Consider the following 25147-nt stretch of genomic DNA (forward strand, 5'->3'; position numbering starts at 1 on the left):
CCTTTATTTTGAGCCTATGAATGTCTCTGCATGTGAGATGGGTCTCCTGAATACAGCAAACTGATAGGTCTTGACTCTTTATCCAATTTGCCAGTCTGTGTCTTTTAATCGGACCATTTAGTCCATTGACATTTAAAGTTAATATTGTTATGTGTGAACTTGATCCTGTCATTATGATATTAGCTGGTTATTTTGCTTGCTAGTTGAAGCAGTTTCTTCCTAGCATCGATGCACTTTACATTTTGACACGTTTTTGCAATGGCTGGTACCTGTTGTTCCTTTCCACGTTTAGTGCTTCCTTCAGGATCTCTTGTAGGGCAGGCCTCGTGGTGACAAAATCTCTAAGCATTTGCTTGTCTGTAAAGGATTTTATTTCTCCTTCACTGATGAAACTTAGTTTGGCTGGATATGAAATTCTGGGTTGAAAACTCTTTTATTTAAGAATGTTGAATATTGGCCCCAACTCTCTTCTGGCTTGGAGAGTTTCTGCCGAGAGATCTGTTGTTAGTCTGATAGGCTTCCCTTTGTGTGTAACCCAACCTTTCTCTCTGGCTGCGCTTAACATTTTTTCCTTCATTTCAACTTTGGTGAATCTGACAATTATGTGTCTTGGAGTTGCTCTTCTCAAGGAGCATCTTTGTGACGTTCTCTGTATTTCCTGAATTTGAATGTTGGCCTGTCTTACTAGGTTGGGGAAATTCTCCTGGATGATATCCTGCAGAGTGTTTTCCAATTTGGTTCCATTTTCCCCGTCACTTTCAGGCACACCAATCAGACGTAGATTTGGTCTTTTCACATAATCCCATAGTTCTTAGAGGCTTTGTTCATTTCTTTCTACTCTTTTTTCTCTACACTTCTCTTCTCGCTTCATTTCATTCATTTGATCTTCAATCGCTGATATTCTTTCTTACAGTTGATCGAGTTGGTTACTGAAGCTTGTGCATTTGTCATGTAGTTCTCGTGTTATGGTTTTCATCTCTATCAGTTCTTTTAAGGTCTTCTCTGCATTGATTATTCTAGTTATCCATTCATCCATTCTTTTTTCAAGGTTTTTAGTTTCTCTGAGCTGGTTACGTAGTTCCTCCTTTAGCTCTGAGAAGTTTGATCGACTGAAGCCTTCTTCTCTCAACTCATCAAAGTCATTGTCCATTCAGCTTTGTTCCATTGCTGGTGATGAGCTGCGTTCCTTTGGAGGGGGAGATGCACTCTGATTTTTTGAATTTCCAGCTTTTCTGCCCTGGTTTTTCCCCATCTTTGTGGTTTTATCTGCCTGTGGTCTTTGATGATGGTGACGTACTGATGGGATTTTGGTGTGGGTGTCCTTTCTGTTTGTTAGTTTTCCTTCTAACAGTCAGGACCCTCAGCTGTAGGTTGTTGGAGTTTGCTTGAGGTCCACTCCAGACCCTGTTTGCCTGGGTGTCAGCAGTGGAGGCTGCAGAAGATAGAATATTGCTGAACAGCAAGTGTTGCTGTCTGATTCTTACTCTGGAAGCTTTGTCTCAGGGGTGTACCCCACCGTGTGAGGTGTGAGATGTCGGTCTGCACCTAGTGGGGGATGTCTCCCAGTTAGGCTACTCAAGGGTCAGGGACCCACTTGAGCAGCCAGTCTGTCCGTTCTCAGATTTTAACCTCCCTGCTGGGAGATCCACTGCTCTTTTCAAAGCTATCAGACAGGGGCATTTACCTCTGCCGAGGTTTCTGCTGCTTTTTGTTTAGCTATGCCCTGTCCCCAGAGGAGGAGTCTATAGAGGCAGGCTGGCCTCCTTGAGCTGTGGTGGGCTCCACCCAATTCGAGCTTCCCTGCGGCTTTGTTTACCTACTAAAGCCTCAGCAATGGCGGGTGCCCCTCCCCCAGCCTCGCTGCCGCCTTGCAGTTAGATCTCAGGCTGCTCTGCTAGCAAAGAGGGAGGCTCCATGGGCTTGGGACCCTCTGGGCCAGGTGTGGGATATAATCTCCTTGTGTGCTGTTTGCTAAGGCCCGTGGTAAAGTGCAGTATTAGGGTGGGAGTTACCTGATTTTCCAGGTGTTGTGTGTCTCAATTTCCTTTGGCTAGGAAAAGGAATTCCCTTCCCTCTTGCGCTTCCCAGATGAGGTGATGCCTAGTCCTGTTTCAGCTCTTGCTGGTTGGGCTGCACCAGTGGACCAGCACCAACTGTCCAACACACCCCAGTGAGATGAACCCAGTACCTCAGTTGAAAATGCAGAAATCGCCCATCTTCTGTGTCACTCACACTGGGAGCTGGAGGCTGGAGCTCTTCCTATTCAGCCATCTTGCAGCTCCCGAACTTTTAAAAAAAAAACAAATGGATTTCAAGGATTTCCTTTATTTTCTTTCAAGCTGTCTGTTACAATTTATCCAGAATCTAGCTGAATTACAGAAGGAAGCTTTTTGACTACTCAATTTATGTATTGTGGAGTCTGAAGTGAAGGGAACATCCAAGGTATGTTTAAGGGTTTGCCAGGGGACCTGGGGTCCCTTCAACATTTTAAGCTGTCCAGGAAGAGGAAAGGGTAAACACAGAACAATCAAGGGCTGTTTTGTTCCAGGCTTTCTTTAGAGGCATGACCATAAGCCCCACTTTCTGCTGTATTGGAAGCCCTCCCTGACTGCTCTGATAATGCTAAATGGAAATGGCTACTATCTTCTTTTCCCTACACTTTAGGCTGTGTACAATTATCTATTATAGGATATGTATCATCTTATCTCTCAGTCAACTTTACATCGTCAGCACATAGCAGTTCTCCATAAGTGTTTGTTAAGTACATGAATGAAGCTGGGTGCCGTGACTCTTGCCTGTAATCCCAGCACTTTGGGAGGCCAAGGTGGGTGGATTGCTTGAGCCCAGGAATTCGATATCAGCCTGGGCAATACAGTGAGACCGCGTCTCAAATTAAAAAACAAAAAAAGGAAAAAACTGCATGAATGAATGAGTCCAAGACAAAGGCACTGGAGGACAAAACATATATGAAGAGTGGATGCTTTCTGTGATTTAAAAGTAAACACGAAACTTCCGGACAACTTTTCAAGATGCTAAATTTTCATGAACAAGCCAACTGCTAAATATTATTTAAAGATACGGGAGTAACTAACTGAAAAAAGAGCAAAAGCAAAAAAACTGGCTGCTTCTGAATCGTGCAAGGAAAGGTAAGAAAATGTGAGTCAGGGATCTATCCTTTTTCTGCAAAAGCCCTCTACATGGTTTTGTTTTTAACTACAAACTATTTAATTACTAACTATGTATAGCTTTATAAAAGTTAAAATATTTAAAATGAAAAATTAGTCAATTTTTGGCCTGCTATAAGTCAAAGCATCCTGCTGTGCTTTTGACCTCATACAGTTGAGTACAGTTTTTGTTGTTTTTTTTTAAAGTTTTGTGCCAAGAGTCCTGACTACCAAAGTGTGTTGACCCTAAGCTTGGTTGACAAAGCTTGGTTAACCAAAGCTTGGTTAACAAATAAACAGAACTTTGAACTTTAATAAGGAAGTTCTAATGGACCTAGACTGGGTTGGGCAGGCCTACTGACTGCTGCCTGAAGGCGGCTGTAAAGGGACTAAGTAAATCAATTAACTCCACAGTTTTCAAAAAAGTCTCTTGATATCAAAACTTCTTTCCTTACATGCTTCTCTGATCCTGTGGAGATGAAAATTGACATCCATAGTCATATTCTACCAAAAGAATGGCCAGATCTAAAAAAGGTAATGGTAATTAATTTGCTGAATTATTTCTGCAACTTCTCCAGGGTTTCTCATTGCCTTTCTCTTCTTTATGGAATAAGATGTCTAGTTTATCTGCTTTGGTGGGGGGTAGGGGGACTTAAATTATTTGGTAGTTCTGATTTCCTAGTTTTTAAAAATGACTTTTACATTTATTTTGAAAGAACATTGGATTAAAGAAATAAGCGCTTTCTCAGAATCCCTTTTTCCCCTCAAATGAACCATTCTTTAAAATTTCCAGACAATTTAAGTAAAGCAGATTTACCTTTTTTAAAATCACATATTCAGCTGCTGGGAAGATACATGCCAACTACAGAATTTAAAGTTACAATTTTAAATAAAAGACTATTAAAAATGGAATGTGATCGGTTTCAAGGACTTCTAAAATATATCTCCTTTTCAAAATGTTTAAAATAAGTTTTAGAAGCACCAAGAGATAGCTTTGTGAATTTTTTTTTTAGTCTATTTTAGGACACTGCCTGAAACCTTTACTTTTTGATGTTCTTTATTCTATAAATCTTTGTCATGAAGAACTAGGAAGTAGGTACATCAAAAAACCCCAGAATAAATGACATGAAACTTTTGCACAGTGACATCTACTAAAAGAGTATTCTTTGTGTTTCTCTAAAGATGGAAATTTCCTTTTGTCATTAAGAACTTTTGAATGAATACAAAAAGAGGAAGGTGAGGAACATGAAGGAAATGTAAAATTGGCTAGAGGCTTGTTCAGGCTTAATATCAGGTTTTACCCAATCTTCAGCATTCTGCCAGTACTTTCACCCCACCAATAATGTTTCATCTTTTTTATCCCAAGTAAGGGAAAATGAATTAACCCAAACTTGAATTAAATGTGGTTCATTGTGCAGGTAGATGAAAGTATTTTCTTCTCATAGTTGTCTCATAGAAGAATGTTTATCTTAAGTATTTCTTTGTCCATTGGTATCTTAGGTAAGATGGGTGGTAGAAACTGTATATTGAAAAATACAAGTGATCTTTGAAAGCCTATCCTATATACAGCTAAGGATAAAAGCTAAACCACTCAACCTGCTCCTCCTAAAAGGACTCTACATGTTGACACAGGAACATGCTGTTCTGAGTGCTGTTGTCCTCATCAGAGTTTACTGAAGTGTAAACCGCTTCACAATGTTAATGATTTCATGAAGGGAATGCACCAGTTCCTTTGTGAGAGTGCATCTGCGTTATTTAGAAGCTGCATGCAGTTTCTTACATCATGTGGTGCCCACCACTTTCTACCCCTCGTTTATGAGTATTTGCCTGACGAATGATGCAATGAACACATTGATTAATTTGTGAACACAAGAAGAAATAGATTATACTCCCTAATCTAAGAGTTTTGGTAAAATCCAAATTTTAGTATTTGGTATTTTAAAATAGCCATAATCTATACCTAGCAAATGGCACTAATTCCTCTGTTACAGCTTTTTTCTCTATTTGAGTATGAAAGAACATCCACATGAAATGCTTTGGAAACCACCATGGTGGTCTCTAGAGGACAATGCCCACCTGTACTATCCCACTGAGAGGGTTAGCTAGCATGACCGACCCTCCAAGCAGGGCTCCAAGCTCCAGGGCATACACCTCCTTGTGCAGATAGGATTTTGAGGCTTAGAGAGCTACAGTCTGAATATGTACATCTCCCCCAAAATTCAGGTGAAACCCTAGCCTACAAGGCAATGGTATTAGGAAATGCAGCCTTCTGGGGATGATTAGGTCATGACAGCAGAGCCCTCATGAATGGGATTAGTGCCCTTATAAAGTAAGCCCAAGGAACCTTGTTCACCCCTTCTACCACGTGAGGGCACAGCAAGAAGGCACCATCTTAGAACCAGGAAGCCGGTTCTCACCAGATCTTGGACTCCCCAGCTTCCAAACTCCCTCTCCTTTCTATCATCAGCTATTGCTTTAAAGAGGGAGAGAAATTTTGTCCCAATAAACCAGGTTTCTTCTTCTTTTTTTATTTTTATGTATTTATTTTTATTTCCATATGCTATTGGGGAACAGGTGGTGTATGGTTATATGAGTAAGTTGTTTAGTGGTGATTTGTGAGATTTTGGTGCACCCATCACCCAAGCAGTATACACTGCACCCAATTTGTAGTCTTTTATCCCTCACTCCCTTCCCACCCTTTCCCCCTGAGTCCCCAAAGTCCATCGTGTCACTCCTATGCCTTTGCATCCTCATAACTTAGCTCCCACTTAGGAGTGAGAACATATGATGTTTGGTTTTTCATTCCAAACCAGATTTCTTCTTATGTAGTAGTCTCACATGCTGCAAACAGACAGCTAACACTTCATCACCACCATCTACATCATTTTCATCGTTACAGTTACAATACTTCGTACTTCTAGGGAGAGACAGAGGGAGAAATAATTGACATAAACCTTGCAAAATATGCAGATAAGATTTATACTATTCACTTGACAGATGAGATGCTTGAGACTCAGAAATGAACCTAGAATCCCAGAGCTATGTGGGCCACCACAGTCCCTCAAGAGCCTCTCCATCACCACATCCACCCTGAGAAAACTGGTCTGAGAGAGTACCGCTGCTGGAATAACATTGACCTTCTTACACAATGAAGGGACAGAAAAGTAGAATCAACATGCCTGAAGTGATGGTTAACTAATGATGACAAAGGGCTGGGATTTGAGAAATCTTTTCATTTTCACTTGCTAATAATAATTTTAGTCAGAGTTACAAGTAGGATCCTTGAAAAAAATATGTATCCGAAGTATAAAGACAGTGGATTCAGGGATACTTGATCAAATTGTTTCTGATGAATGAGGACCCATACTCTCTGCTGTCACAAACAGGAGGTGGGGCCCAAGAAACCGTGGCAAAAGATGTTTCAGGTTGATCTGCAATGGATTATTCACAGCAACAATGAGGATGATACAGTTTCAGCTTTTTCCTCCAGCAAGGCTTTATTGACAGCCTACTGTCTGCCCAATAGTAGGGCTTGCAAAGATTCTTCTAATTATAAATGGAGCAAAAAATTCTGACCTCCAATTTAAAAATCATATACTTACACCTTCTTTTGTTAGCAACTGCACTTGATCAGCACAAGGCTTTAGAAGACAAAATCCTCGACATCATTTGATTTTTAGAAAATCCTTCTGAGGAGATAAATATCTGGTTTCATCACCCAGGAGGCTCATTATTCACCTCATGGAGGTGTGATGTCCTCAAGACATTAACAATGGTCATCCAGTTCATCCACTTTGATTCATATATGTGCATTTCAGAAACATATCTCTTGTATATAAAACTGAATTTCCTGGAATGTTTTCAATTTGCTTTTTATTTGGCATGCTCATAAATGCCCACGAGACACTGGTTATTGTCAAACACTTTCAGATTTTAGATGCTTCCTGGGGCATATGCTCGGACCAAAACCACTCCCAGGGTCATAAATTTTAGACCCCAGGCTCGGCTCAACCTGGGATGAGAACTGAGGGTCTATGTCAAGCACAGACCTGGAGAAGAATAAAACTGCCCTGAATAAGTTGGGTCTTTGCAAGGGGCCTGTGAGGTAAATTGGCACTTTACACTTTCCAGGAAAGGGAGGGAGGGACACAGAGGGGCAAAGGGCTCCTTTCTTCACGGCTCTCCTTAGTTCTGACCCCAGGGTATTCTATTTGGGGTTGGAATAAGACTGTCACCACTACTGCCACCCTGACCACCATTCCCACTGCTACTATCACCACGGCTGTCACTGCCACCACCATCACCATCAGCCACGATGGGGACCACCACTGCCACCACATTCACTACTTCAGCCACACCACTACAGCCACCTCACTCCCTCCACCATGCAATTAGTGCCCCCACCGTCACCACCATCACCATCAGCATCACTGTTAGCAGGAATGAATGAAGCCCTGTCCACTGGCCAGGCCTGGTGTCAGCAGCTTTATACGCACTATCTCACCTAATTCCCCTGAAAACTTATGTCCCAGCCACTCCTGTTAGCCTCATTTTTATTAATACACATAGGGAAACAGTGACTTGGAGACATTTCACACCAACAAAGTCAAGTGCCTTGTAAGTGACTTGTTGCATGTGGGAGGATCCCTCTGCTCTGCCTTTCCTACCTCCCTGCCCTTCCCCAAATGGAATACTTCTCTACCTGCTAACATATGGGTTAGAGTTCCTTACAGAATTATGAAAAAGTAACAAAGAAAGAGAGTGAGGAAGAAGGGGGAGAAAGCAGGCAGTAGAGAAAGAAGGAAATAAAACCCTTTCTTCTACATGAAGGATAAAAGTTCAATGGCAAATTTCCAGTTAAAGAGCACAGTCTTAAGTTTACTCTAAAGTGTAACTGATTAAGGTCATATTCCATCCCCCGCCCCCAACATATCTCTCTTGGCAGCTTTTTCCAGGGGAAAAGAAGGAAAAAGTACAAAGGTATTGAATGCATGAAGGGCGAGAGCAGGGGTTGGGGGCACAAGCAAAGGAGAGGCTGGGTGCAGGGAGGAGAAGCTGAGTTTCGGCCGACAGTCTCCCTTGCCTGCCCAGCCTCCAAAACCGAGTCTGCGGATGTCACTGGGGAGGAAACAGAAGATAGATTTCTAAAGGTAATATGATTATTTGGGGCTAGGACTCAAGAACAGACCTTTTACCTGGGTGGAATAAGACTGGTATAGAATTAATCCAAACCTTACGAAGCTGTTGAGGCAGACCCCAGGCACAGACACAGAGACACAAACACCTCTATGCTGCACTGTGGCCCAGGCCCAGACCTTCCCTTCGGTCTAGAGGTGAAGGGAGCTAAGAAGGGTCCACCAAGACCTGACTCCCTACAGACAACTTCCCTGCACTGCGGCATGAGAATCAACTGCTGTACCCTGGCCTCATCCTGCCACAACAAACGAGAGGTTGAGCTGATGTTCAGCTTGCTTTACTCGCTGACCCATCACCGCTGACCAACTCAGAGTCGTTAAGGAGCTCCCTCATGTAGCTATCTCCTGCCTCCATTCCTTCCCTCTGACACCACACTGTGACAGCCATGCAGGAAGTGTGGAAATCCTGAACACTAGAAGATCCTCTCCAATCTGACTCCAGGACTACCTTTTCAATGTCCCTCCCAATACCGCACGCAGCCCAAGGTGTGAAGTCAGCTCCCTCCCCAAGGCCCCCAGAGCACCTGTGCCTCACGGTCACAGTGCGTCTCACATGCCATGATGTGGCCCTTTGATTCCTTGCCTCCCCCAGCCTTAACCTCCCAAGACTCTGCTCCACATGGGCTGGAACTGTCCTTCCCTTTTATTTTCTCTTCCCTAGTAAGACTTGTCACAGATGGGATTCCATGAAAGCGTGAAGAAGGAATAATGATATGATGCAGTATGATACATGATAAAGCCAGTAGTTATTTGAGTCATACTTACCTATGTTTTCAGTCGGTGGCTTTCCACAGTTTTTATGCATGATTCCCAGGCGGAAATCTATTTTACGTTGTGACTCAGTACAAACATTTATATACACTAAATGGGAAGAAAAAATGTTATGAAACCATTACTTACTACATGGGAGACATTCTAATTTATTCTATTCCTTTCCATTCCTTTACTCTATGTTTTCCAAGGAGCAGACACTGAGACAAGGATTCAGATACAAGTAGTTTGCTTTGGAGGTGATCCCAGGAAACACCAGTAGAGTGAGGAAGTGAGACAGGGAAAATAGGGCAGCCAGTGAAAGGTTTGCATTCCAGAGCAAAATGTGTGCCTCATCTCTGCGTTATCCAGACCGAGGGGTGGGGTACGGTGTGTTCAGTGTATTTATATACAACTCCCTCAATTATCTGTTAAGGGCTGTTGGGCCAAGGGGATGCAGGGAGCTAATTTCATAGTACTTCTTACCTGCTAGGTTGGCTTGATCAAAGCAGGTTCCCGGGGAAAGCCCTCAGCCAATGAAATGCAGGCGCTGGCTGATGGAGGTGGGCTGGTATGCACAGAAGTATCAAAGCGAAGGGATACGAGCGGGACACCAACAGCATCTGCTACATACATGATTTCCTGTTTTAAAATGTTTGAGTCCCTATCCACTAAACTGATATCACAATCTACTCACGGATTGCAACGCAGAGTTTGAAAAGCAGTGTATTTCCTAAAGAGTGGTCCTTAGGGGCGATGTACTCCTTGTAACCTGTGACGTGATTTTAGGTGGTACATGAACAATATTTTTTCATGTTAATCTTCATTTAAAAAATTCAAGCTGCATTAGGGGAAAAGATAAAAGCAGCACTGCTGAGATAACAGAATTTTCTTCTTGTGTAAATATATTGAAGGAAAAATGTAAGTGAATTTAATTGTAAATACTAAATAGGCGATACATGGGTATGGGGGAAATGGGAAGGCAATGCTTGAAAGGTGGAGCTCAGGATCCTCTGTGCTAAGCATGCCCCTTGATTGCAGCCTGGTCTTTGCTCTTTGACTCTAACTGTGCTTCTCCCCACTGCAGAGGTTTGGCTATGAAGGCTGGGTGCAGCTCCAACACCACAGCAAGGTGAGTTTCTTCCAAAGCATGAACATCAGTAGGACTCAGGGACAGCTAAGCCATGGGATACCTCACTGCAGGCTGGGCCTCCAGGGAACCCCACTCTTCTGCCCATGTATTAGCTTTGTTGTAGGCAAGGGAATAGCACTGAGATTTCTCAGAATAATTGGGAAAAATGGAGGTGACTTCAAAGAATAGTATTTAGGAAGATAAAATTGGAATTTGAGAACCCATCAAAAAGTCTCTCTCTCTCTCTCTCTCACTCCTCCCCCCGCCACCAACCAATTTCAGCATTTATTGCTCTGCCTCAAGGAAGTGACCTAGTGCTACCAGTTATTACAGTACATTAAGGCTGACCAAATAAATGGGACAGTAAGGTTTGAGCATAAGCTGGAAAAAATCAACAATGGAGACAAAGGAGAGAAGACAGTGTTACTAAGGGTTGAGTTCGGTAAGAGGAAAAAGCAAAAAGAAGGCGGCTGTGGGCAAAGCCCTGTAGAAATAATGAGGCCCATGAGTGAGCTGGGAGTCTAGATCTGCCCAGGGTATGGGTCTGATTTCATTTTCAGAGGCATCATACGTCCTCTTCAAGTTCAGAGGTAATATTTTTGAGCTTCCAGCTGGCATACAGACATGACTAATGCAGGCTCTGGAGGACTTGTGGTCTGGAAATCCAGTTAATGTGCAGAGTTAACCCAACGCAGCATGGAAAGGTTAGGGCTCCCTTTACATCAGGTTCTAAGGGGCAGAGATTTGGGCACCAAGGATCAGAGAAGGCCTTCTGAAGGAAATGATGCCCATCCACATCTTAAAGCAGGTGGGAGGCTTGCCTAGGGAATGAGGAAACCATGTTCGAGGAAAAAAGAAAGGGAACAAAGGCATGAAATATTAAACATATGTGAGCTCAGAAGCACTCAGCTATGGATGGTACCAGCATTTCTCAAACTGTGGTCCCACAACCAGCAGGTTCACCATCACCTGGGAACTTGGGAGAAATGCAAATTCTCAAGCCCTGCCCCAGTCCTACCAAATCAGAACTCTAGAGGTAGGGCAAGCAACTTGTTTTAACAAGTCTCCTAGTGATTCTGATGCAGAGTCAAGGGTTTTTTTAATTAGTAATTTTTTTAAAGACAGGGTCTCACTCTATTGCCCAGCTGGAGGGTAGTGATACAATCACAGCTCACTCACAGCCTCCAACTCTGAGGCTTAAGTGATCCTCCCACCTCAGCTTCCCAAGTAGCTGAGACTACAGGTGCGCACCACCATGCCCAGCTAACTACTTTTTTATTTTTTAGACCGGGGTCTCACTATGTTGCCCAGGCTGACCTCAAACTCTGGGCCTCAAGTGGTCCTCCCACTTCAGCCTCCCAAAGTAGCGCATTCAAGTTTGAGAACCACTGGCTCTCGCACGTTCATTCACTGACTCACTACTTTTTATTGAAACTCGTTTTGTGTCAGGCCCACCAACCTAGACACTGGGAATATGCCGGTGGACAAGACAGACATAGTCCCTGCTCTGATGGGACTGCTCTGATGCTCAGATTCTAGGGGTCACGAGTCAACATGATCAATTCAGAGAATGGAATATAAAGCAGTGATGTGATAGAGAGCAAGAGGCTGGCTGGTCAGTGACCTGGCAAAGGCTCTGAAGATGAGAAGGGAACACTTGGAAAAGTGTTCCCGGCTGGGGGAACAGCAGTTGCAAAAGCCACCAACTGGTAAAGAGTTTATGTGTTCAAGGAACAGAAAGGAAGGCAATGTGGCTGAAATGCAGTGAAAGGGGGAGACAATAGGAAATGGGCTGGCAAGGTAGGCAGAGGCCTGGACACATGGGGACTTGCAGGGCATGCTAAAGAGTCTGGATTGCATTCTCAAAATAATGCAAATTCTTCAGAGGGTCTTAGTGGCTTTAAAAGACCACTTTGGTTGCTCTGTGGAGAACACATAGATGCAGACAAGAGTAGGGAGAGCGAAGAAACAGCAAGAAGATGGAGAGGAAGCCAGAAACCTCATCAGACAGGGTCATGAAGGATTTAGGGGTTTAGGCCCCGAAATGAGCTTAGGGCTTTGAACTTGATCCTGAAGACAGTGGGGAACCACTGAAGAGTTTTTTGGGAGATATATACACACACACACACACACACACACACACACACACTTTAAGTTATGGGATCCATGTGCCAAATATGCAGATTTGTGGTTCACTGCACCCATCAACCTGTCATCTACATTAGGTATTTCTCCTAATGCTACCCCTCTCCTAGCCCCCTACCCCCGACAGGCCCCATTGTGTGACGTTTCCCTGCCTGTGTCCATATGTTCTCATTGTTCAACTCCCGCTTATGAGAGAGAACATGCAGTGTTTGGTTCTCTGTTCCTGTGTTAGTGTGCTGAGAATGGTTTCCAGCTTCATCCATGTCCCTGCAAAGGACATGAACTCATCCTTTTTTATGGCTGCATAGTATTCCATGGTGTATATGTGCCACTTTTTTTTTTTTTTTTTGAGATGGAGTTTTGCTCTTGTCACACAGGCTGGAGTGCAATGGCACAATCTCGGCTCACCGCAACCTCTGCTTCCCAGGTTCAAGCGATTCTCCTGCCTCAGGCTCCCGAGTAGCTGGGATTACAGGCATGTACCACCAGGCCCAGCTAATTTTGTGTTTTTAGTAGAGACAAGGTTTCTCCATGTTGGTCAGGAGGGTCTCGAGCTCCCAACCTCAGGTGATCCGCCCACCTCGGCCTTCCAAAGTGCTGGGATTACAGGCGTGAGCCATTGCACCCAGCTGGCCACATTTTCTTTATCCAGTCTATCATCGATGGGCATTTGGGTTGGTTCCAAGTCTTTGCTATTGTGAATAGTGCTGCAGTAAACATACGTGTGCATGTGTCTTTATAGTAGAATAATTTATAATCCTTTGGGTATATACCCAGTAATGAGATTCCTGAGTCAAATGGTATTTCTGGTTCTAGATCCTTGAGGAATCATCACACTGTCTTCCACAATGGTTGAACTAACTTACACTCCCACTAACAGTATAAAAGCATTCCTATTTCTCCACATCCTCTCCAGCATCTGTTGTTTCCAGACTTTTTAATGATCACCATTCTAACTGGCTATCATTAGTTAGAATGGTATCTCATTGTGAGATGATATCTCATTGTGATTTTGATTTGCGTTTCTCTAATGACCAGTGATGATGAGCTTCTTTTCATGTTTGTTGGGCACATAAATGTCTTCTTTTGATAAGTGTCTGTTCATATCCTTTGCCCACTTTTTGATGGGGTTGTTTTTTTCTTGTAAATTTGTTAAAGTTCCCTATAGATTTTGGATATTAGCCCTTTGTCAGATGGATAGATTGCAAAAGTTTCCTCCCATTCTGTGGGTTGCCTATTCACTCTGATAATCATTTATTTTGCTGTGCAGAAGTTCTTTAGTTTAATTAGATCCCATGTGTCAATTTTGGCTTTTGTTACCATTGCTTCTGGTGTTTTAGTCATGAAGTCTTTGCCCATGCCTATGTCCTGAATGGTATTGCCTAGGTTTTCAAGAGTTTTAAACATCACTGTCTCTGAGGCAGTTCATCCTCATCTTCTTCAGTGTGTCCAGTAAGTGCCAATTCAAACACTGTGCTTCACTTCTCCCATTCAAAATGCTAGTTTCTAGACCAGGGTCTGATGCTCTAAGCTGGCCTCAAGTCTCTCCGATGGAAAGTATGATACAAATGGAGCTGACGGCAAAGCAGCTAGGAAGCCCCAGCTGCAGGGACGGGGAGCTGCGATTTTTTCTTACTCCATGTCCCTGTCTTCAGTTTGTCCTTCAATAGTGGATTTGAATGGCCTTCATTTCATTTTGTTTTAATACCAAGAAATTTCATAAACTTAGTAGCCAAATCTCCAAAAGAAAACAAAAAGGAAATATTTTCCAGTCACATCTACTGACTTATTTATTTCCAGCAAAATTTGATACAATGGTAATCAAATAGGACAAAAGAGTAACACACTCCCTCTCTCTCAAAAACAAAACAAAGCAAACCAAAACAGACTCAGTCTGTATTTTTCATAATTACAGTTGTCAGGGATTCGAGTCCATCGAAAACAATATGCAAATGTAAATGATATGCAAATGTATGCAATTACACAAATCAGGCTGAGAGCAATGAGAAAATCCAGGATTTGGGATTTGAAAATAATTCTTACTCTCCTATGTTCCTCTAGTGAAGAAATATTTTCTGCCCCCAGGATTGGCTTACCTGGAGATTCCTGTTCTCTCAAACGTCTTTCCAAAACATTTCTCTGGTTTGTCCCATTTCTCTTCTTAACTCTTGGTTTTTCAGTGCTCCCCAAACAAATTGAGGGGTAGTCATTTGTCACGACAAAGCCTTGCTCAGAACTGAAAAACATTATTTGTCTTTTGATTGAATATTTATTAAAGTATAAGCAGCAGGCCAGTCCTTGGTTTGTATGACAACCTGCCAGGCGCTGCATGGGGTGGGGGCAGAATTGTGCCCTGATGGCAAAGACACCTGGGAGCATTTTAAAGCCTCCGACCCAGGAGGGTAGACACGGGCCTGCTTCAAAGCTGTAGGTCAACAGCATCTAGAAACACACAATGAGTTCGTCCCAGGGCCTTGGGAACACACACACACACACACAGACACACGCAAACATTTGTATCACACTTAGGATTTTTACATACATAATTGTCAGACCCCTCACTCTTATGGACCACGACCCCTCACTCTTATGGACCATATTTGTGTTCCCCCACCCCAAATTCATATGTCAAAGTACTAACCCCTTTAAAAATGAAATAGATTGTAAAACAAAATAGCAGAATGCACTGCTTATGGCAAGAATAAATATTGTTTCATAAAACTTCTATCTCAGTTTGTGTCTGTACAAATAGATATATATGGGTATTCTTAATGACAATGAAAAATAGTTTTTTTTTTGAAATGGAGTTTCGCTCTTATTGCCCAGGATGGAGTGCAACGGCGCCATCTCGGCTCACTGCAACCTCCATCTCCCGGATTCAAGTGATTCTCCTGCCTCAGCCTTCCAAGTAGCTGGGATTACAGGCATGCGTCACCACGCCTGGCTAATTTTGTATTTTTAGTAGAGACGGGGTTTCACCATGTTGGTCAGGCTGGTCTCTAACTCCTGATCTCAAGTGATCCACCTGCCTCAGCCCCCCGAAGTGCTAGGATTACAGGCGTAAGCCAACGCGCCCGGCCGAAAAATAGATTTCTTAATGTGGGGTCACAGCCAAAACTGGCTGAAAGCCATTGATCTCATCCAATACTTTCAGATGTTTTCATTTTTAAGAATAATTTTTTATTATTATTATTATTATGTAAGTAATATTTGACTAAATGCTCCTTTTTAGATTCAAGCCATTAGAGATAAAGCTACAATTCTCTTGGACCAGCACTTCCTGTTCTCAAAAGTACTTTTTTAAAAAATAATTTCAACTTTTATTTTAAGTTCAGAGGATACATATGCAGGTTTGTTATCTGGGTATATCGAGTGATGCTGAGGTTTAGGGGTACGATTGATCCTGTCACCCAGGTGGTGAGCATAGTAACCATCGGAAATGATCAGTTTCTCAGGCCTTGTCCCCTCCCTCCCAGCCCCCTCTGATAGTCCCTAGTGTCTATAGTTGTCATCGTTATGTCCATGTAAACCCAATGTTTAGCTTCCATTTCTAAGTGAGAACATGCAGTATTTGGTTCTGTTCCTGTGTTAATCTGATTAGGACAATGGCCTCCAGGTGCATCTGTGTTGCTGCAAGGCTATGACTTTATTTTTATGGCTGCATAGTATTCCATGGTGCGTATGTAACATACATGGAATACTACATTTCTTCATCCAGTTCATTGTTATGGTCACCTAGGTTGATTCCATGTCTTTGCTATCGTGAACAGTGCTATGATGAACATACAGGTGCATGTGTCTTTTTGGCAGAACAATTTATATTCCTCTATATATATACCCAGTAATAGGATTGCTAGGTTGAATGGCAATTTTAAGTTCTTTGAGAAATCTCCAAACTGCTTTCCACGGTGGCTGAACTAATTTACATTCCTACCAACAGTGTAGGAGCATTCCCTTTTCTTTTTCTTTTTTTTTTTTTTTTTTTTGAGAAGGAGTTTCACTCTCGTCCAGGCTGCAGTGCAGTGGCGTGATCTCAACTCACCGCAACCTCCGCCTCCCAGGTTCAAGCGATTCTCCTGCCTCAGCCTCCCAAGTAGCTGGGACTACAGGCACATGCCACCACACCTAATTTTTGTATTTTTAGTAGAGATGGGGTTTCACTATGTTGGCCAGGCTGGTCTCAAATTCCTCACCTCAGGTGATTCACCCACCTTGACCTCCCAGAGTGCTGGGATTATAGGCGTGAACCACTGCGCCTGGCCCACATTCCCTTTTGTCTACAGCCTCACCGGCATCTGTTATTTTCTGACTTTTTAATAATGGCTATTCTGACTGGTGTGAAATGGTATCTCACTGTGGTTTTGATTTGCATTTCTCTGACGATCAGTGATGTGGAGCATTTTTTCATGTTTGTTGGTCACTTGTATATCTTCTCAAAGGAATTCCTATTAACAGTTTGGTGGATATCTTCCCAGATCTTCTCCTATGTTTTTACTTAAATATGAATGCACCTTTAAAAATGACAGAGTATTATTAGTATGTGATAGGTCTGGTTTTTAAAGCTAGATGAATCGGGTTCCAAATAGAAAACAAATGGACACTTAAATTAGACTATTTTGAGAAGAGTTCATACAGAGACTATTTATAAAGGTGAAAACATGAGGAAGTTTTACAGAGGTAGGCAGGGGTTAGATCATGTAGGGCCTTGCAGGCCAGGTTAAGGAGTTTGGATTTTACCTTCAGGGAAAGGGAATCCATTCAAGAGTTTTAAGTGGGGCAGTGGCAAGATCTGAGATGGAGTGGCTCACTCCTGTAACCCCAGCACTTTGGGAGGCATAGGAGGGCAGATCACTTGAGGCCAGGAGTTCAAGACCAGCTTGACCATCACGGCAAAACCCCATCTCTACTAAAAATACAAAAATAAGTCAGGTGTGGTGGCAGGCGCCTGTAATCCCAGCTACTCGGGAGGCTGAGGTGGAAGAATCGCTTGAACCCAGGAGGTGGAGATTGCAGTGAGCCGAGATCACATCACTGCACTCCAGCCTGGGCGACAGAGAGAGACTCCGTCTCAATTTAAAAAAAAAAAAAAAAAAAAAAGGAAGACAAGAAAATACATGTCTGATGATACATGCAGTATCAGATATTTGAAATACCAGCCATATTTGGGCTTGTTTGTGGATAGTATTAGAATTAGAACTCAAAAGTCAGAAGTTCACAGGTTAGGTTCCCTAGGAATCAGACTCCAAGATGAAGTTCTGGCTTTAAAAATATAAAAGGTGTATTTAAAGTGTGTTATTTGGATAGTAATAGTTGCATGGAGGAATTCTTTAAAAAAAAAAAAAAACTTGATTTTCTTTTGAGAGTTTAGGAAAAAACGAGACTGGGCTCTGGTTGTGTAAATTAAAGCAGCTTGCTCCCATTACTTGGTTATTAGTTTAGTTTAAGATCTTGGTTAATGCTGAGGTCAAGGTTAAAAAACAGGCCCCAAGAAATCCGTTTCCTCCTCCAGCAACAAGTGCTGACCCCGGAGGCAAATCCACAGCCTTACCTGAATGTAAAGCGACAGAGATCAGGGACGGACTCCTTACAATGGCTGTCAGCTCTCAAAATTCCGGCTGGAAAAAAAAAAAAAAAAAAAAGCAATGAGAATTGGGGGCTTATCATAGGGGCTCAGCTGCTCTGCAGTGATTTTTACTCAGGAGTTCTACCGACTTGCTACGGTTCATTTTTCTTACCATGGATCTAGCATGAAGGATGTGAAAAAGCGAAGTTTGGTGAGTCTGCTTTCCCTGCTATGTAATGAGAGGCACTCCCTGCCCCTAAAAGATCAAACTCTTTAGGAAATTATAGTAATTAACTTTAGCCTACTACATAGACACCAATCACCAAATATCAGCCTTATGAGATGGAAAATGGCTTCATAAACTGGGGCTCTATACCAACTAAGCATATGGCCTTGGAGAAGTCACTGCACCTTGTGGACTTATTAGTAAAATGCAAGGGCTGAACTAAATAATCTATTGCAGCTTTAAGATACTCTGCTTTGTTTGAAATCAAAACTTACTCAGGTATCTCCCACAGAAACCCAATTTCCTCCCTTGCAGTTGATAATACGTGGTAAAATCTGGCTGTTATTTATTGAGCGTGCTCTCTGGCCTGGTACTAAGTTCTTTACATTCTATAATTGAATCTCCTTTATCACTCAGTGTTCTTAATTGCAAACAACAGAATTCACTCTAGCTAGTTTAATTAGAAAAGCAGCTCACAGAGTTCCTGTGAGGGCCAGAGATCAAGCTCTGAGGGCTGTGCTAACATGATCAATGCCCACATTCACCTGGTGAGCTGCTTCAGCAAGGACACAAGTGTTGCCACTCCCAGTCATGGAAAGGATGCTCAGCTAATGCTGCCAAGGCGGGAGACTAGAAGCTTTGCCTCTGCTGCTCCAGTCATGTTCAACATCTTAGACAACACCCCTGTCTACAGGTGGACTCTGCATAGTCCCTACTTCCTCACATTGCTCACTTCCAGGTCAAAGTTAAATGCACGGGTGGGTGCATATAATTGGCAAAGCCCAGAGCACATGCCAGTGCCCTGTTACAAGGGAGACTGGGAAAGCATATTTTGGATTCTACCTCAAGAAAGCAGAATGTATAATTGTGAACATTTCTTCACACATAGGATGTGTTCCAAGGACGTTGGATGGCCACAAGTATGACAAGTATAATGATCCACATTTTACAGATAGAAAAAGTGAGGCTTAAACTTAGAGGGCCCACAACTTCACTAGTCAGCGCTGCTAGTAAGTAATTTAATGAGATTTAAACCCAGAGCTGTCTGAATGCAAAGACTGTGCTCTTTGGCACTCTACTATACTGGGTATTTTTATAGTGATTAAGCTTTCCCAGCAAGGAGCAAAAATAAATAAAAGCTCCAATTTGACAAATCAAAGTTTGTTTCTTAACTTTTTTTTTCACCATCACCCCTCTCCTCTCCCCTCTTCACCAAACGAAGAGACATGTGTTCCTATGTCCTATTTGTGCAATCATTATCAGTCAGGACTCTTGCTTGCAGGCAACAGAAACCAACAATCATTAGTGTAAGAAGAAAAGATATTTGTTGAAATATTTTAAGCCCTTCAAGAATTACAAAGTATCTGTGGAATCAAGCTCAGAAAACTTGCAGAAACTCAGGGAATTCCCATGGTTGAAGCCACAGCCAAGGCAACACCACAGAACAGCCTGGCTAGGAGGCCGCTGCCCCAGCAGGATACTGCCCCCAACACCACTGCCAATAGCCACTGTACCTGGCCACTACTGGAATCACTGGCAGAATAAATCCAACTCTTCCTGGTGTTTTTGCATCACTTAATGCAAAACCAAGCATTGATTAGCCAAGCTTGGGGCAGGGAGAGCAAGTATTTGGCCTTCTGCAGAGGGAGGCTAGGCCCTGCCTCCACCAAGACTCCTGCAGGAGATTCCCCAACCTAGGAAGTGGTTCAGATGCTGGCATGGTAAACAGAGGATCGGAGCTGAAGTACATCAGTCTTGGTGTCATGATGTCAGAGAGCCACCTCTGCTAGTGTGTGGACACCTGTCACAATTACACATGTCAACTTGCTCACTGACCTGTTCCCCATCCCTGAGAAATAAAATGTGGATCTGAGGTCTTCCTCATATATGTGCAAAGTGAACAGGCTACAGCACTTAAAGGTGAAAAGTGTCCAGCCTTCTTCATGCAGGAGATGGGGAAGGTCTTGTCTATGGAGTAGAAGGATGAAGGCTTGGATGCAACTCATGATCAAGCCAAGAGGAGGAGGAGGAGGAGGAGAGCAGTGAACTCCACCAAGCACAGCTCAAAGCCTTTGATCATCGCACACCCACATGGACATTCTATGGGGCCCAAAGGTAACCTTGAGGCCCTGAAGCACCACCAAAGGTGGTGTGCCCTCAAAGCAGAGGAACACTGTCTAGCTCCTAATTAGCTATACAACATTAATAACAAATAATCATAATAACTAACACGTATGTGTCAGATACTCCACTAAGTGCTTTATGTGGATTATCTTATTTCATGCTCACATGATCCCTTTAATGTAAGTCACATTAATTTTTTAAGGTAAGTCATTATCATCCCTATTTTAAAGATAAACAAATGGAAGCTTGAAGATATTGTTTAACTCGCTCAAGATCACACAGTAAGTGGCAGAACAAGAATTTGAATTCAGGCAATTTTATTTCTAGGGCCTGCCCTAGTTCTTTCCCTTTTCTTTAGGAATCACAAACTGGAGGCCCAACGTAGATGCCACTGCCATGTTCTGCGCAACCATTTAGTTTGGCCCCCTGCTCTGAGTGTTAAACAGTTGTGTGTTCCGTAATGGCTGTAACAGTTACCAAATAAGAGTATACAAGGGTTCCCTTTTCTCCACATCCTTGTCAACACTTATTATATTTTGTCTTTTTGATAACAGCCACCTTAACAAGTATGAGATGATATCTCATTTCTCAATGATTAGTGAAGTCAAGCATTTTTTCATATACCTGTTGGCCATTTGTATGTCTATTTCAGGTCCTTTGCCCATTTCTTCACCCAGTTATTTGTTTTCTTGCCATTGAGTTCTTTAAGTTCCTTACGTAGTTTGGATAGTAACTCCTTATCAGATATATGGTTCACAAATATTTTCTCCTGTTCCATAAACTGTCTCTCTACTCTGTTGATTGTTTCCTTTGCTGTGCAAAAGGTTTTTAGTTTCTCCAGCTTTGTTCTGTTTGCCTTGACTATTTGAGATCTTTTGCGACTTACATGAAATTTATGGGTTTTTTTTTTTTCTATTTCTGTAAAAATGTCATTGGAATTTTGGGAGGCATTTTATTAAATCTATAGATTGTTTTGAGTAATATGGACATTTAAACAATATCAATTTTTCAATCTATGAACATGTTTTTCCATTTGTCTGTGTCTTCTTTAATTTTTTCATCAATGTATTATAGTTTTCAGATCTTTCACCTTTTTGGTTCGATTCATTCCTAAGTATTTTTAAATACTATTTTAAATGGGATTGCCTGAGGCTGGGAGCAGTGGCTCAAGCCTATAATCCCAGCACTTTGGGAGGCCGAGGCCGGCAGATCATGAGATCAGAAGTTCAAGAATAGCCTGGCCAACATGATGAAACCCATCTCTACTAAAAACACAAAAATTAGCCGGGCATGGTGGCGCATGTCTGTAATCCCAGCTACTTGGGAGACCAAGGCAAGAGAATAGCTTGAACCCAGGAGGCAGAGGCTGCAGTGAGCCAAGATCATACCACTGCACTCCAGTCTGGGCAACAGAACAAGACTCTGTCTTGAGAAATAAATAAATAAATAATGGGATTGCCTGATATCTTTTGCAGACTGTTAGCATATAGAAATGCTATGGGCTTTTAAATATTAATTTTGTATTCTGCAACTTTACCCAATTTATTAGTTTAACAGTTTTTTGGTGGAATATTTAGGGTTTTCTATATATAAAACCACGTTGTCTGCAAACAGAAACAATTTAACTTCTTTCATTCTGATTTAGATGATTTTTATTTATTTTTCTTACTTAATTGCTCTGGCTAGAACTTCCTTTATGATGTTGAGTAGAAGTGGCAAAGGTGAGCCCCCTTGTCATGTTCCTGATCTTAGAGAAAAAGTTTTCAACTTTTCATCATTTTCACCATTGAGTATGATGTTAGCTGTGGGATTGCCATACATAGACTTTATTGTGTTGATAAACAAGAAAGTTCATGTACGGCAATCCCACAGCTCTATTCCTTCTATACCTAATTTATTGAGGTTTTTTTAAGTCATAAAAGGACACACAAATATGTCATTTTTTTCCTGTATCTATTGATATGATCATATGTTTTCCTGAAAAAAATTAAAAATAGAAATACTATATGATCCAGCAATTCTACTTCTGGCTATATACGCAAAGGAAATGAAACCAGTACGTTGAAGAGGTATCTGCATTCCCAAGTTCAATGTAGCATCATTCAAAATAGCCAAGATATGGAATCAATCTAAGTGTCCATCAGTGGATGAATGGATAAGGAAAATGTGGCATATATACATAATGGAATACTATTGAACCTTTATAAAAAGGAAATTCTGTCATTTACAACAACATGAGTAACACTGAAGGACATTATATTAAGTGAAATAAGCCAGACATAGAAAGACAAATACTGCACTTACATGTGGAATCTGAAAAAGTCTAACTCACAGAAGCATCAAGCGAAATGGTGGTTACCACGGGCTGAAGGGGTGGGGAGAAATTGAGAAGGTCAGAGGATATGAAATTTCAGTTAGACAGGACGAATAAGTTCATATCTATTGCACAATATGGTAACTATAGTTAATAATAATGTATTGTATACCTGAAAATTGCTAAAAGAATAGATTTTAAGTGTCATCACCTCAAAAAAATGTAAGTATGTGAGGTAACGGGCATGTTAATTAGCTTGATTTAGCCATTCCACAATGCACACATATATCAAAAGATAATGTTGTACAGCATAAATATATGCCATTTTTGTCATTTAAAGTGTATAAAAATTATTGCAGAGTACCCAGGCAAGCATGATGCCTGGTGGAAGAAGTAGCTCAGTACCAAATTTTGTGCATGCTACCAGACTGACTTCTTTGCCCACCTCCTCCCACAGGTGTTGACACTAGTGGGCCCTGCTCTGTTTGACAGATCATATACTCCCATTATCCATACATTGCTTCTCCATAAAATGAGAGGGTTGGACTAGGTGGTCTATCTCAAAGGTTCTTTTCAATTCTAAATGTTATAGAACTACCATTTTCCAGACGCCGGGCCATCCTCTTGTATCTAGTAGCCAGGGGTTCAGATCAGCTAGGTGATCAGCCATTCTCAGTCATGCAGCCCAAAGAAACATAACCTCAACCTTGCTATCTCCGTGTCCAGCCATTGACACCCACAGAGCACACCCCTTCAACACCAGGCCAAAGAAAAGCATGAGGAAAGAAAGCTGATTTTTGTTAAATTACTGATTTCTACTTCCACAAGGATTAAGTACAAATCTTTTCAAATATTAGGGAAGAAACAGGTTCTAAAGCGCATGAGGAAAGACTAGTCCAAGTGGGCTTAGGTCGCATTTTAGTAATGTGGGTTTCCTGCCCCAGGGAGAAGCAAAGTTGTTGAAAGATGGGAAGGTCTTCAGAGTGGTGCGAGAGAATTGCTGGGATCCAGAAGTTCGTATTAGAGAAATGGATCAAAAAGGTACGATGAGAAATGCTCCCAATGTTAGCATCTGACGTAAAAGCAATGTCTGCCCTTAAAGTTCGCTGACAACTTTATGTGATGGTAACTTCTGACCCCCTTTTCTCTGCCAGGACAGGCTGTTCCAGCTTCACTGTGGGAGAGACAGGGCCTTCCACAACAATGTTTTTAGAGTGTGGATTAGAAATGTTTTATATGAGTTATACCCTGTTTTAAAATAGAATGTTATATCACGAAAAAGATAAAAATGGCATTTTACTATTTTTAAAAATTAGTTCAAATGTATAGTATTTACGTATTATAAAATCAATTAAAATAGTAAAAATTGGAAATCACAAACTAAGAATGACAATTGCCTGCTTAGTAAGACTTAAGATCCAATTTCTTTCTGTAGTTTGTCTCGGTGCACCCATACACAGAACATTCCCACTGACACCTCAGAGTTGGAAATGGAAGCAGTTAAAAATAGTTGATTGTGTAATCTCAGAATACACTACAATAAAATCAATCCAGAAATTTGAAAGAAGAGAATTAGGAAGTGTTTGTTTCAAAGGTGAATTGCTAAAAAGCTCTAAGAACATCTTGCACTTTTTACCTTATATCTAAAAATCAAACAAGTCCTCACAATTTAAAAGAATTTCAGACAAGGCACATTGGCTCACACCTGTAACCCCAATACTTTGGGAGGCTGAAGCGGGTGAATCACCTGAGGTCAGGAGTTCGAGACCAGCCTGGTCAACATGGCAAAACCCTATTTCTACTAAACATACAAAACTTAGCCAGGTATGCTGGCGCATGCCTGTAATCCCAGATGCTCAGGAGACTAAGGCATAAGAATTGCTTGAACCTGGGAGGTGGAGGTTGCAGTGAGCCTACATCACGCCACTGCACTCCAGCCTGGGCAACAAAGTGAGACTTTTCTCAAAACAAAACAAAATGAAATTTCCAAGTCTATCTAAAGTATGACATGATGGCCATATTATGCTTCACCGTGACTGCCTGGCTGACTGTGCCACCTGAGAACATGCTCTAAGAAAATGCCTGAGCCTTCCAGACACATGTGGGCTGTGTCCATGGGCTGTGATGGGGAACTGACCACCACTGACATTGTCAGAACTAAATGTTTACATTGGTGGAAGATTTCAACCAGAAAAGGAATAATTCAAACACACAAATAAAAGAGCAGTTTAGCACTACCACCTTTCTAATCAAAGACAAATTATAAGGAGTTCAAATATACAAAGAGATAGCAGGAGACATTTTATTCCAAGGTCTGCAAAAAAGGAATCAAACTGTCAGCCTAAAATGAGTAGGTAGTCTCCAGCATGTTGGAATTTGTTGTAGATACTTTTGTCCAGGTTTTGCTTTATATATTTTTTAACAATTAAAAATAGACTCAGGTGTGGTAGGTCATGCCTATAATCCCAGCATGTTAGGAGGCCACGTCAGGAAGATCACTTGAGCCCAGGAGTTCAAGATCAGTCTGGGAAACA

At 41.9% G+C, this 25147-nt stretch overlaps 2 protein-coding genes across 17 annotated transcripts in view; one reads left to right on the top strand and one right to left on the bottom strand.

Annotated features, from left to right (window-relative positions):
* Nucleotides 1-3480: 3480 nt before the first annotated feature.
* The window catches only part of ACMSD (aminocarboxymuconate semialdehyde decarboxylase), a 70875-nt gene continuing 49208 nt past the window's right edge, over nucleotides 3481-25147 (top strand). For 2 of the 14 annotated variants that reach the window (XM_077956884.1, XM_001097996.5), the window contains exons 1-3: nucleotides 3481-3698; nucleotides 10197-10241; nucleotides 23558-23654. In XM_077956884.1, coding sequence (XP_077813010.1) covers nucleotides 3642-3698; nucleotides 10197-10241; nucleotides 23558-23654 — 199 coding nt within the window. In that variant the 5' untranslated portion in view covers nucleotides 3481-3641. Of the gene's footprint in view, nucleotides 3699-8114; nucleotides 8315-10196; nucleotides 10242-23557; nucleotides 23655-25147 lie in introns of those variants that run through there. The other 12 variants (XM_077956887.1, XM_015109962.2, XM_077956882.1 and 9 more) reach the window with 9 other exon arrangements.
* LOC144333374 (uncharacterized) overlaps nucleotides 5674-25147 on the bottom strand; it is an 86141-nt gene continuing 66667 nt past the window's right edge. Inside the window, exons 4-7 of one of the 3 annotated variants that reach the window (XM_077956893.1) lie at nucleotides 17935-18001; nucleotides 14483-14622; nucleotides 9125-9220; nucleotides 5674-6081 (exon numbers count right to left, since the gene is read on the bottom strand). In XM_077956893.1, the coding sequence (XP_077813019.1) occupies nucleotides 6041-6081; nucleotides 9125-9220; nucleotides 14483-14622; nucleotides 17935-18001 (344 nt within the window). In that variant the 3' untranslated portion in view covers nucleotides 5674-6040. Of the gene's footprint in view, nucleotides 6082-9124; nucleotides 9221-14482; nucleotides 14962-17934; nucleotides 18002-25147 lie in introns of those variants that run through there. The other 2 variants (XR_013401981.1, XM_077956892.1) reach the window with 2 other exon arrangements.

The sequence above is a fragment of the Macaca mulatta genome, chromosome 12 (assembly GCF_049350105.2).
Source record: "Macaca mulatta isolate MMU2019108-1 chromosome 12, T2T-MMU8v2.0, whole genome shotgun sequence".
Classification (NCBI taxonomy): Eukaryota; Metazoa; Chordata; class Mammalia; order Primates; family Cercopithecidae; genus Macaca; species Macaca mulatta.